At 43.8% G+C, this 12,790-nt stretch overlaps 1 protein-coding gene across 2 annotated transcripts in view; it reads right to left on the bottom strand.

Annotated features, from left to right (window-relative positions):
* Positions 1 to 256: 256 nt before the first annotated feature.
* Positions 257 to 12,790, bottom strand: part of ADGRA3 (adhesion G protein-coupled receptor A3) — a 124,206-nt gene continuing 111,672 nt past the window's right edge. For both annotated transcript variants that reach the window (XM_021679428.2, XM_044913014.1), the window contains 3 exons: positions 4,377 to 4,522; positions 1,812 to 1,907; positions 257 to 1,669 (listed from right to left, as the gene is read on the bottom strand). In XM_021679428.2, coding sequence (XP_021535103.2) covers positions 427 to 1,669; positions 1,812 to 1,907; positions 4,377 to 4,522 — 1,485 coding nt within the window. In that variant the 3' untranslated portion in view covers positions 257 to 426. The remainder of the gene's footprint in view (positions 1,670 to 1,811; positions 1,908 to 4,376; positions 4,523 to 12,790) is intronic.

The raw sequence follows: 12,790 nt of genomic DNA, 5'->3' as shown, positions 1-12,790 counted from the left end.
ATATAAACATGATTAAAACAGAACTACATGCTTCTCTTATAAAATACAAAAACGTAAGACTCACACAATGACACAAACACCTATTTATTGTATTAAATACAAGCCTGAAATGTTAAGTAGATATAACAGGTTCCAAAAAATTACATTTCAGATTCTCCAAGTCCTGCTGGTGCTTTACAACTAAAACAATGCTTCGGAGGGCTTTTTTTTTTTTTTTTTTTTAATTCATAAAAAAAAAAGCAACAATCGGGGGGATATAAAATCCATAAAATCCCAAATGTAGAAGTTTATTCAAAACGGTGCCGAATCCCTAAGGTGGCCGTAAACAGTTAGCACTGGTTCGCAGCTTTAAGGAATGTGAAGCTCCCAGTTTGCACGGGTTTCTGCCTCGGAAGCCACCGCCCCCCGCCCCGCCCCCGCCGCCGGCTACACGGCAGTTTCCTGTTTCCACAACCCGGTCCTAATGTTGCCAGTGCTCTCCGTACCCAGCAAGGGGCCGTCCTGCCCGTTGCTCTTGATTGGTCCATTCTGGACGGCCAAGTTGAGTCCGTAAGACTTCTGCTGGCCTTCAAGTTCAACTACAACTGGCTTCCTTAAGGCATCTTTCTTACTGCTACTTGAAGCGGGCTTTTCGAAATTTCTGGGGCTCTGGGGGAGTGTGCCGCAGCCATCACTGCTCTCCTGTTGGGGCGGGTTGTACTGTCTCTCTCTGTAGGCTAAATACGCTCTTCTGCTCCTCGAGTGTCCTTCATTACTGCCCGGCCGGCTCTTAGGGAAGCCGTTCTGCACACTGCCCTCCACGCTCGTTGGGACGTCATAGGCATATTCTCTGAGGACGGCGAGCCGGCTTGCCCGGTGTCCTTTACTTCTGTTTTTATGATGGCGGCCCGGGTGCACGCTTGGGCGAAACTGAACTTCTAAAGGCGCCACGTGCATCTTGATGTCATTGTCCATCGAATGTTCCGTCAGACTATTATCAAGCTGAGGTGTGGAGTTCAAGGGCAGAGGGTTGGTGTGGCACTGAGCTGCAGCAGCCTGCAAGTTTGTTAATTTGCAGCCCTGGGAGGAATTCTTGAAGCTCGATGTACTCTTGTTGGTGCATGAGGATTCAGCGCTGCTGCTGGTGCACTTCGGGGCCTCTCCGTTCGTGCCGCTGGAGTTGGGGGGCTGCACGTCAACCTGCACGGAGTACGAGCTCCGGCCGGGGCAGCAAGTCATGAGCCACGCGAGTCTAACGTCCTCCCTGTTAACGCAGTGGTGAACCACGATGAAGGCACTGAGGCTTAAACACGTAGCTCCAAAAAAGAAGCTGAACACCAAGTCCAGGGGGTAATACAAGGAAACGGCCAAGGCCCCAAACATCCACAAGGCGACATATAAGAGCAAGGTAAGACTGGCCCCCAAAAGTTGAGAATGGAAAGTGTGTTCATTTTCCAATGCTGATGTCGAGATCAGAGACAGAGACAGTGAGTCCTGAGGGTGCACTTCGCCGTTTCCATTGGCCGTCAACCGCTGCTGTGCCTCGGTGGGCTCCTTCAGCTCATATCTGCGCTCGGGGTGTCTTTTCAACTGAATAAATATGCTTAGGAAGTACACACAGTTTACGAAAGTGATGAAGCTGGCAGGCCCGTAGAAGGCTCCCAAGGAGGGCTCCCAGGCCATCCAGCAACTAGAAAAGAAAATGAGAAACCGAGTCAGATGCTACGACACATCAACAAACTGTCCCAGAAACTGCAATAAAGTTAGGGCCTGGGAAATCATTAAAAAGAGAAGCAATGGGGTCAGGTACGCAGAGAACACAAAACACTCACTAGGGTGCATTTGGCCGACTGCCGTAATTCTTGATGTTGGCTGCGGCTGTTATGCCACAAACTATGATGGGTATGCCACCTCCGATCAGGTAAAACCTGGAAGAAGGAACAATGCAAATAGCAGCTCATCATTCCAAGTTACCAAGGCGCGCACATCCCGGTGTCTCCGTCCTGCAGAAGTCCTTCCTTCGTGACCAATTATTATTCCTATCCCAATAATAAACTGGAAATTAACTTCTGGAGGCTGCTTTGTTAACAATAACTTTCTGAATTTTTTTTTTTTTTAATTTTTGTTTGGATATCTTTTTTTTTTTTAAAGCAGGCTACCAAGTTTCCGACTAGAGGAAAGCTGGTCGGCTTCTGCCACCCTGTGGACAAGCACAGCTACTGCAGGTACGGTTTTAGTTCCTATTCTTTTCTTTCAGAAGGCACTAACCGGCTTCCTTTCGATTCAGCTGGCGAACCAGAAAGTTAGCCCATTACCAAATGGACCTTAAGGTCTCCCTGTGCCATACGTCAGACAAAACACGTAATGACATTATTTGTTTATTAATGTCTGGTTAAACCTGCATGTTCTGGGACACCCTACTGCTGTGTATGCTTATCCCTAGTCACTCAGGCAAAGCAGGTGCTCGGTCCCAGCAGCTTCACGCAGTGTGCAGGCCCTTCCTGACTCCTTTCCCGTGGACTCACTGGGGACAGCAGGAAAAATGAAGGTACCTAAGAACGGAGGGAGACAGAGTGGTGGCGGGCCCTACAAAGAGAAACTTCTTTCCTCGGCCAGACCTTCTTTGAGCTCTCTGAGACAGTAGGAACTCTGTGCCCTGGCTGGGTCCTCCTGGGCACGGTCACAATCCTAACTCTGCATCTGCCACTTTGTAGAGACACAGACCGAGGTCCTGAGCTGGCTGGCTGAAGACTGTATTGGGGACTTAATTTTAACGCCTGTGCCTGGTGCCTTTTTTTTTTTTTTTCTCAGAACCTAACAGAAAGGAAGATGGGACCCCCAAATCTTCAAACACCATCTCTCCATTCTTTTAAGGCCAGGGACAGACGTGTCAAATTGCCTCCCAACTCTGTGGCCGGGCACTCCTGCTGCCCCCCTCATTGTCCAGGGACCATTCACCTCCTGACTCTTCTATGTTCTCAGGTGTTCTCTTTCAATTCTTCCCTTTACTGGTTATGGCCCATCTACTAAATGTCAACATGGCCCCAGGACCATGCTTTTAACTAACTTCTCCCCGGGGCATGTGGGTCACGACCACATGCGAGAACATCTCCAGCTGTCTGCAAAACGCTGAGCACCGTCTTCCCTGCTGAGCCCCCGGTTTCCCACAATGTGAACGACTCACAGAAAGTGCTAGTGAGCCTACGTCCTCTGAGCGTACCCTCCCCGCCCCCCATTCTATGTTTCCTATATTCTCAGCTGATGGAAGCACCATGTGCTGAGGTGCCCTCGCTAGAGTAATTTGAAACCATCTTTGAAATTCTCTCCCTCCCACAATTTTAAATCTAACTGGCCATCCATTCTAGAGAACCTGCCTCAAGTGTCTTGAACACGCGCCCCCTCTATTCTCTCTGACGCTGTTCTGGTTTCAGTCCTCCCGCGGGCAAGCAAACGACCTCTCGGCAGAATTCCTTACCCTCAGGCTCTCCCATTGAGACGGGTTACTAATGCAAGGCTGTCCTTCTAAAAAGATACCTCGTGGGGCCACTCCCTTAGGTAAAAGTCTTCAATGGCTGCCCACATTTGCACACGGCTCCCAGAGGCCTGACACAGAGCTTTCACCCTGACTTCCTACGATCTCCACCGATAAGTTCCAGCCAAAGTGCATGCTCAAAGTTCCCTCAGCTCCCCACATAATCCTGTATCTGGAGCGTCACCTCTGACCTTTGCCCTAATCACTCAGGAAGATCATCCCTAATGGTCAATACTTCCCAACACCCACCCTCCCCCCAAATTAATGGCGCCGTTGTTTGCACTTCCCAAAAGAATGTTATCTCCACCACAGTTCTCACCCCACCCACAGCCGGTTCTTCACGGTCTCCTCAGGCAGACTGGAAACTCCTCAGACGCAGGACAGCTTAGGTGCCTGGCCTGGTGCCAGCTCCACAGCCAGCGTTCAATCCACCAGTCACCACTGCTCAATTTTTACTCCTGCAGCCCAGTAATCCATTATTTTTTTATTATAATTGGGAAGAAGGGTGTAACTCCAAAACTGTGTTGTCTTTTGTGGAGAGTAATAAAATGGAAACACACTTGCGGAGGTTAAAATCTCTGACATGACCCAAGGAAATAACCACAGCTAACATTTTCTTAGAGCCTGTTAGACGGTCGGTGCCACCTTAAGGCACTTATTTATTCCCACGTTACAGATGAGAGAAGGAGGCCGGGAGAGGGTAGCGAACTTCACAGGGGGCTCCCGGCCAGTACTCAAACCCAGGAAGCCCAGCTTATGGACTTTCCAAAATTTACTCAGCATTGTTTTGTTATGTTTAAAACGGCTTCACCTCAACTGTTTAATGAACGTTTAATAGAACACAGTAAACAAGGATATCAGATACCTGAGCATCGGTCTTGGAGGAGGCGGCAGTTCATCGGGATCCTGGCATCTTTTCGCCTTTTTAGTGACTTGTTTATAGATATTTCGAGCTGTCACTCCAACCCATAGTACTGTAGCAAGAGTGGAATAATGAAGAATTATTCCAACCTAGAAAGAAGATTGAAGAATATATAAACTGAAAGGAGAAAAAAAAACTCCCCAGGAACAGGGGCCTCCAAGGTTACCAAAAATACCTGGTAAGTAACTTTCAAAAACAGGACTCAAAAACAGCATGAAGGTATATTCTAAAGATGGATTCCTCTGCCCACTAATGAAACAAAGCATTCTAACAGCCGTGTAACAGAGGATCACGTCCTCTCACAGATCCAGGAGACCCACAGACCACACACAACGTTTACCCAAGATAACCCTTCAGACACCATGGAATGGACTCTTAGACAACATTAAACCAAAGGTGTGTTTCACCCAGATGCCATGTTATAAAGTAGAGTTCGGTTTCTGAGGCCCATTTTAAGGAGGAAGGTAGAGGGCAAGGGCAGAGAATAAGCTTGTGTGACAGCCCTGAGTTGTTCTAATTCAGAGCTTTCGTATATGATAACGGTAGGTCAGCAAGAGAATATATTGGCGGGTCAGAGGGTGATGTCTAGAATCAAAACTTTTACCTGGTTTTAAAACCAGTATCCACCCCTTATCAGCTGTGATAACTTCAGCAAAGGCGTATAACATCTCAAACACTGGTTTCCTTGTTCGTAAGCAGAGAGAGATGAAAGTACTGTGGGGCTAACTAAGATCGTCTACATAAAGCCTTCAGGACATTGTCTGGCCCATGATAAGCAATCAAGAAAAATGATAGCTATATTTTTATTATTACTTATTAGGAGTGTGGTTTTAAGTAAATAATGTCACCTCTCTAAATTAATTTTCCTCATTGGAAGAGTGGGAAGATTATCAATGACTATCTCTGGCGTTTCTGTAGGGACTATATGGGCACAATATTTGAGACATAACAGGTACCCAATAAATAGTGGAAACCTGCAGAATATGTAATGGTCACACTAATTAAATTTCTTCCCCCAGGGGGTTATGGAGGTCATGTTTACCATGTGACCTGTGTGTGAAGCAACTCTATTTGGAGCTAGAATTCTAGATGAAGATATATATGGGCCTAAGGAAGGTTTAAATCCATTTTAAGAAAAGTGTATATATCATTGGAACATCAAGGACACTATTCAGCTTTCTTATCTGACTAATTACTTACTATCTGTTTGATCATTTCTTTTTATATAATTACCACAGGTAAAATCCTATTAACGAAAATCTTCAAGACAAATTTTTTCCTTCTAAAAGGATGGCTCTCTGATCTGAAGAAAATCAAACTGATTGACATTATCAAACCTAGGGCAGTGATAACCGCATTTAGATTGCTGCCCAGAGTTCATTTTCATGAGAATCAGTGTGCAGCCAAAATGCGGCAAGTGAAAACCCAAGTCTTATTTTGCAGGACAAAAATGAGGACAGTCACTGTCCAGTCTGAATCTTGCTCTGACTCGGGAAGTGGCTGGCAGGGTGGGTCCAGCTTGGCCAAACTAGAAGACTCACAGTTATTTTCTTCGTAAGGAGAAAAGTGGCTCCTTGGTTTCCGTTAGTTTTATGTCCGTATGGTAAAAGCAAAATTTACAGAGAAAAGTAGAACAAAAAGCATAAAGTAAACCTTAGACTATCTGGAGTCATACCCAATACTAGATGTAAAGATAGTGTCAATGAACTTGGTACATAGACACCAAAATGTTCAAGACAAATCACTGGTATTGACTCAAAACGGTAGGCTCTACTGGAGGTTTCTCAGATGACGAGGTCAGAAGAACAAGACCGAGCGGTAAAGTAAATAAGTTTAAAAAATAGGAGTGAAAATATTTTCAACACAGGAGGTACAAGATGGAGCATTTTCTTGTTTTAGATCTAAGAGGGAAAACTCAACCTTTAGATTTTGAAGTGTTTCCTATGGCATTTCAAAACTTCCAGAGTGTTCACACTTGAAAGATACTAAAGCCTTCTGTCAAACAAAATTATTACTAATGGTAGAATTTTAGGGGTCTGATGTCACCTAGTAACCATCATGTAAGCAAATCCCCAGATATTCCATGAGAACCAGAATAAAGGGGGAGCAGAGAACCGGCAGAGAGGGTATTTCTTTTGGAATGGGATACCTCCTACTGTTTTCTCCATCAGACACTTGAAATGCAACCTGTCAAATTTCTTTCACATAAATCAGAAATACATGTGGAAAGTTTGTAAAGTTTGGGAATAAGTAATCTAATTCATAGGGCATGTAAACGATTGATTAAATGCAACAGATGATTACTTGAGAAAGTCATCTGACCTCAGGACATCAATTTCCAAAGCTGTAAAACGGATATAAAATAATTATCCTAAAGAGTTGCATTTTATATGTTACTGAACCATATATAAGCTCTCACAAACTAGAGACCGGACATTGTAACGATCATATTTGTAATCCCCAATAACCCTAAGATAGTACAGCATGTAGAGTGAGTGTACAAAAAAATGATCTTTATATTCATATAATCATGTATGAATACATGTAAAATAGTAACAGCTTCCACTATTGAATGCCCACTGTGTGCCCCAAAATGTACGAAGACAATTTGTAAGTGCTTCCATTTTATCCTCCTAATGTCACCATTCAGTGGAGGGTATTAACCTTGAGCTACAGACCATGAGACTGCATCTGAAAGGCATGCAATCATCACTAGAGGTCACCTGGTCAGTAGCAGGGCTGCAACTCAAACCCATGTCTGCTGGTTTCCAAAACCCATGCCCCTTCTATTAGGCTGTGCTGGTCCTCACTAAATAGTGAAGCATAGTGACCCCAGTGTGGGGCGGGGGGGGAAGCGGCTCGCGGGGGACGACAGCTGAGTCAGCAAGACTGGCATCTGAATCACCCCTCTGCCACCCAATAGCCTAGTGATTTGGGACAAGTTGTTCAATTCCGTAAGACTCAATTTCTGTATTAATAAAATATAGGAATAACGAGTACCTCCTGGGGTTAATATGAAAGTTAAGATAACACATTTGCAGTAGCTGGCAAGTAAAAGGTCTTCAAATTCATTGATTAAATTTCCCCAAGGCATTTCACGTGCCATGGCAGAAAAACTCTTGAGAAGAGACACAAAAGGACACCAGAGAAGGTTAGCCGATGCTGTATTTAATAAATTAAATCATGGAGTCGTAGAGTAACAAGGTGACTTAAGTAAGATCCGGCCGTGTCTTTTCACCACATAGCTAAGGAAACCAAGGACCAGAAAATTAATTATCACACAATTATTTGGCAGCACATCATGACCCAGAACCCAGGACCCTTCCCACTTGGAGTGAACAGCCCTCGCTACTTTGACACTCGGCTACTCAGCTCTTCTTCAGCTCCTTCTGCAAAAGACAGTCCAAGCCTGCAGAACGCACCTAGAGTACCACCAGAACTGACTTACGACTCAGAGTGGGAAGGACCTGGCTGGTGCCTAATGGCATCTCCAACAACCTCAACCCATCACTGTGGGGAGGCAAGCATCGTAGAACCCGTTCGCGCCGTCCATAAAGTATATGAGCTCTGAAAGGGAAATAAGAAACGTAAAACTGCACCGATTACGTGCACATATAAAACTGCATATAAGGTATGCACACATTAGGATTCTAGCAGGTGCACTCAGGGCTCAGCTGGAAGAACCTTAATGATCATGTAAGTTAACTAGCCCAACCCATTATTTTACAGAAGAAACGTTAAACCCCTACTAGGCTAAGTGACTAATCATACAGATGTGGGAAACAAAGGCAGAAGAAAACTTATTAAATTTCCTACGACCTACAGCCCATTGCCAAGTCCTTGAGTGACATTCCTCTAGGGGCTCAGCTGCCTCGATGTTACTACTTTGCTAAGGGCAAAAGCCAAGCTTAGCCCAACCCCCAGGATCCTGTAAGTCTACTTTAACACATAAAAATTCCTTTAGAAACTTCCTTTATCTCTACCCCTCAAGATGCCTGTTGGCAATCATCCCCCAAGCATATGGCCCACGGATATCCATCTGAAGGGTCTCATGACTACAGTTTTATTAGAAGGCAATAAATGACTTATTCCCAACAATAGCTAGCCCCCTCAAGGTCCTGGAAACCTTGCTTCCAAAATTCCTTAGAGACTTTCACTCTCCCTAACCCCCTCCCAACTTGGAAGTATGTAACGGGCCACTTGTCATGACCCGGGTACAGCTCCTTCTGCCCATGGGTCCTGTCCCCGTGCTTTCATAAAACAACCTTCTTGAGGAAGAATTCTCTCTTGGCTGTTGGTGTCGAACCTTTACATCTTTCCTACATCAATACTAGTCATCCTGGCAGACACAGAATTAGAACCTACCTACTAGTGTCTGGAAGCGCAGGCCAGTCCTGCTTGCCTTCCCCCGACTCCCCGCTCCGTTGGCTCCTAACTGAACCACCAAAACGGCAAAGAGAAGCCAGTCATGTCTGAGTCAGAAACGGCAAGAGTGTTATGTTTTTCACAGAAGGAAAAACAGTGGAAAAACAGAAGCAAATGACATGTAAAAACATCTAAAGACTTGCCTTTCCCTTAAAAAAAAAAATACATCTTTAAGCCATGGACATTCAATGTAGAGGCCCTGAACACTCCCTGCAAATTCCTCTCCTTTTCTTTCTAGAAAAGGTATAAAATATCATTCAGGACAATGAAAGGCAGTCATCTTCACAATGGCCTCTTTCTATTCATTGCCTCAGTGAAATCAAGGTGTCTGCTTTGTGAAAACAATGAATACTTTTAGACAAACCGAGACTACCTTTACCACCACCTTTACCACCACCGTGGGCTGAGCACTCTCCTCACAACCTCTGCTCAAAATGGCTCCAGGGTCGAATGACTTCTACCATTTGTAAACCAAGGACTTTTTGTTCATTCGCCCAATAAACATTTGCTAAGCATCTAGTATCACCTACTCTGGGTCAGGTCCTGTGCTGATCCTTGGATAAACACGGGTGAATCAGATCAGTGGGATTCCTTGCGGAGCGTCGGGTCCAGAGACAGAGAACAGGTAAACAGGAGTCAACTGTGAAGGGTTGTAGGCATCATGGAAATTTAATAAGCACCATGGGATAATGAGGGGAGGGGAGGGACGGTATCTCTCAAACAGTAACAGTAAACTGAGACCTACAAACAAGATGAATAGGAATCAGAGGGGGGGGGGGGGGGGGCTGAGAGAACATTATCTTCTGTGCATGGATTCAGCTGACCCAAGACCCGTTATCTGACCTCTCGTACGGTCCAATCAAGTTGGATTCCCAGTGTATACTAATGGCCTACAACAGAAATACTCTGCACAGCAGAGAGGTAATTTTTTCAATAGTGACACTAGCAGTAATAAAGTCTCCAGCACCTTAATCCTCTCCATGATTCTTACACACACTCGCATTTTAAACTGGATGTCAGCTATACAATATTGGATTAGTTGTCAACCTTAGGTTCATGACACATTCTAGTGACTGGACCAAGCACGTCCTGCTTTTATTTAATTAGTTATTATTCGTAAGTGGCTAAGAACTTATCAGCAAGACAAAAGGCAAGACCTTGACCAAAACCTGTATCAAACAATATAATCCCCTTCCCCCAAGGTAATCATTACTCTCTATCTTCTGTTTATCATCCCTTTGCCTTCCTTCTACAGTTTTATTGGATCCACATATTTTCATTAAAAGTGAGCGGTTTCATTTTAGTTACTTCTTGCTTTATAAAAAAAAGACAGCAGGGTGGATGTAATTTATGGGACTTAATTTTTCCACATATATTCCTAAGACTTACTCATATTGTTACACATTGTTGTAATTCATTAGTTTTGACTGTTGCATAATATCACAGTTTATTCACTCACTCTGTCACCAATGGGCATTTGGGCTGCTTCCAGGTTTTCTCTATTGGGCACAGTGCTATGAATATTCATACGCACGTGTATACTCCTAGACACAGGTCTGTTACATATGGGCAAGCGTACTCTCGGAGTCAGGAACGGGGCTGCTGGGTCCCAGGGTCTATGCATGGTTAACCTCAGACCGCAAAGCCTCCCAGAATCATCCGCTTAACGTTCCCACCCACAACGCAGAAAACATGCGGACCCAACATGTTCTTCACGACTTGGCATTGTCAGGCTTGACTTTTTGCTGACAGAAAAGGCATAAACGCTACCTCATTGTCTTAATTCGCATCTCCATGACCACCGATCATGCTGAGCACCTCTTCCCACAGATACGGACTCTGTGTATCCTCTTCTCTGAAAAGTCTGTCCACTCTCGCCACTCTTTCTACTGGGTTGTTTGTGGCATTTTCGTTGATTATAGTTTTTTTTTTTTTTTTAAAGATTTTATTTATTTATTTGAGAGAGAGAATGAGATAGAGAGCATGAGAGGGGGGCGGGTCAGAGAGAGAGGCAGACTCCCTGCTGAGCAGGGAGCCCGACGTGGGACTCGATCCCGGGACTCCAGGATCATGACCTGAGCCGAAGGCAGTCGCTTAACCAACTGAGCCACCCAGGCACCCCGTTGATTATAGTTCTTAATGTATTTTTTATTCCAATGCCTTTTCAGCGGTATGTATTAAGAAAAGCATCTTCCAATTTGTTAGCTTGTCTTTCCACTTTCATTAAGGAATCTTAATTAACAAACGCTCTTATTTTTAATTTGGTTAAAATTATCTCTTCTAGTCAATGCCTTTTAGTGTCGTATTTAAGAAATCCCTACCCAAGGACTGTGATATTTTCTAATGTGAATTTTAACATTTTGGCTTGGCCATGGTAGTTTTTTAATCCACCTGAAGTTGACATTTTTTATAAGGCATGAGTACAGATCCACTGTAATGTTTTGCCACATGGATTTTCCCCAGCTCCTTTATGCTGCACAGAGGTCTCTCTTCGCCACAACTGAAGAGCATGCAAACCTTGGTCTCACACCAGAGGTGCACATGGGTCTGCTTCTGAGTCTCTGTTCAACTGTGCTGGTCCATGTCTCTCTCGCTACCCCAAATGCCGCAGTGTTAATGACGAGAGCCTCCTAAGTTCTGATGATTAGGACAGTCACCTTGCTCTACTCTTCCTTTGCAGAAGTGTCCTGGCTATCTTTATCTTTGGTCCTTTGCTTTTAATGTAAATTTAAAAACGATTTTATTGTGTTTTGTGAAAAACTCTCTTATGTATATATTAATTTGAGAGTAACTGCCATCCTTCTAATAGTAACACTTCCTGTCCCTGGGCCTAGTATCTCATTTATTTAGGTCTTCTTAAATACCTATTACAATTTTGCCTGTAAATAGTGAACATCTTTTATTCATTCTGGGTACCTGATATTCTTTGATACATGGCATCTTCACATTAATTATGTTTCCTCATAGTTGCATTTCTGCATCCAACTTCTGTATGTTAAACTTGGATTCACTCTTGGCTAAACCTTCCCATTACCTCAAATCATTTATCTGTAAATTACGGTAGGGTTTTTTTTTTTTATATAAATAATCACATCATCTGACAGCTCAAATATTAGTCCCAACTTATGGGTGAGGAAGCTGAGACACAGAAAAGTTAAACACTGAAATCACAGGATCTCAAAGAGATATCTGCACCCCCACATTCACTGTAGCCTTATTCACCGCAGTCAAGAGATAGAAGCAACCTACATGTCCATCAGCAGATAAATGGATAAAGAAAAGGTGGTATATCAGTACGATGGAATATTATTCGGCCATAAAAAAGGAAGGAAATCCTGTCCCATGCTACAACACGGATGAACCCTGAGGACATTATGCTAAGTGAAATGAACCAGTTGCAGAACGATGAACGCTGCACGATTCCACTCAGACGAGGTATCTAAGTAGTCAAGCTACAGAAAAAGTAACACAGTGGTTACCCGGAGCTGGGAGGGCAGGGGAATGGAAAGCTGCTGTTTAACAGGCACAGCGTTTCAGCCATGCAAGACGAAACGGTTCTAGAAATCTGCTGTGCAACACTGTACTTCTACTTAATATTAAACTGTACACTTAAAAGTTTGTGAAGAGGTAAGTCTTTTGTCATGTTTTACTGGCAATTAAAACAAAAGTTAAATAAATAGCCCATAAAAACAGCAAAGTAGACCTGAGACCCAAATCCAGGCAGTTTGAACTCAATTACTACATGGCACCACTTCCTATCATGCATATGGAAAACAGTATGCAAATATAGGAAATATGTACAATTTTTGATGTCTATTCATATGTTGAATAGTTTTGGTTTTTTTATACATATCTCAGAAGAATACTGTTCACTGAGGTGACGTGTATAATTTATTTGAAATTAAAAGTTGAATATTTTTAATTTCTCTTAT

The sequence above is a fragment of the Neomonachus schauinslandi genome, chromosome 2 (genome assembly GCF_002201575.2).
Source record: "Neomonachus schauinslandi chromosome 2, ASM220157v2, whole genome shotgun sequence".
Lineage (NCBI taxonomy): Eukaryota > Metazoa > Chordata > Mammalia > Carnivora > Phocidae > Neomonachus > Neomonachus schauinslandi.
This window is presented reverse-complemented; position numbering and strand designations above follow the sequence as displayed.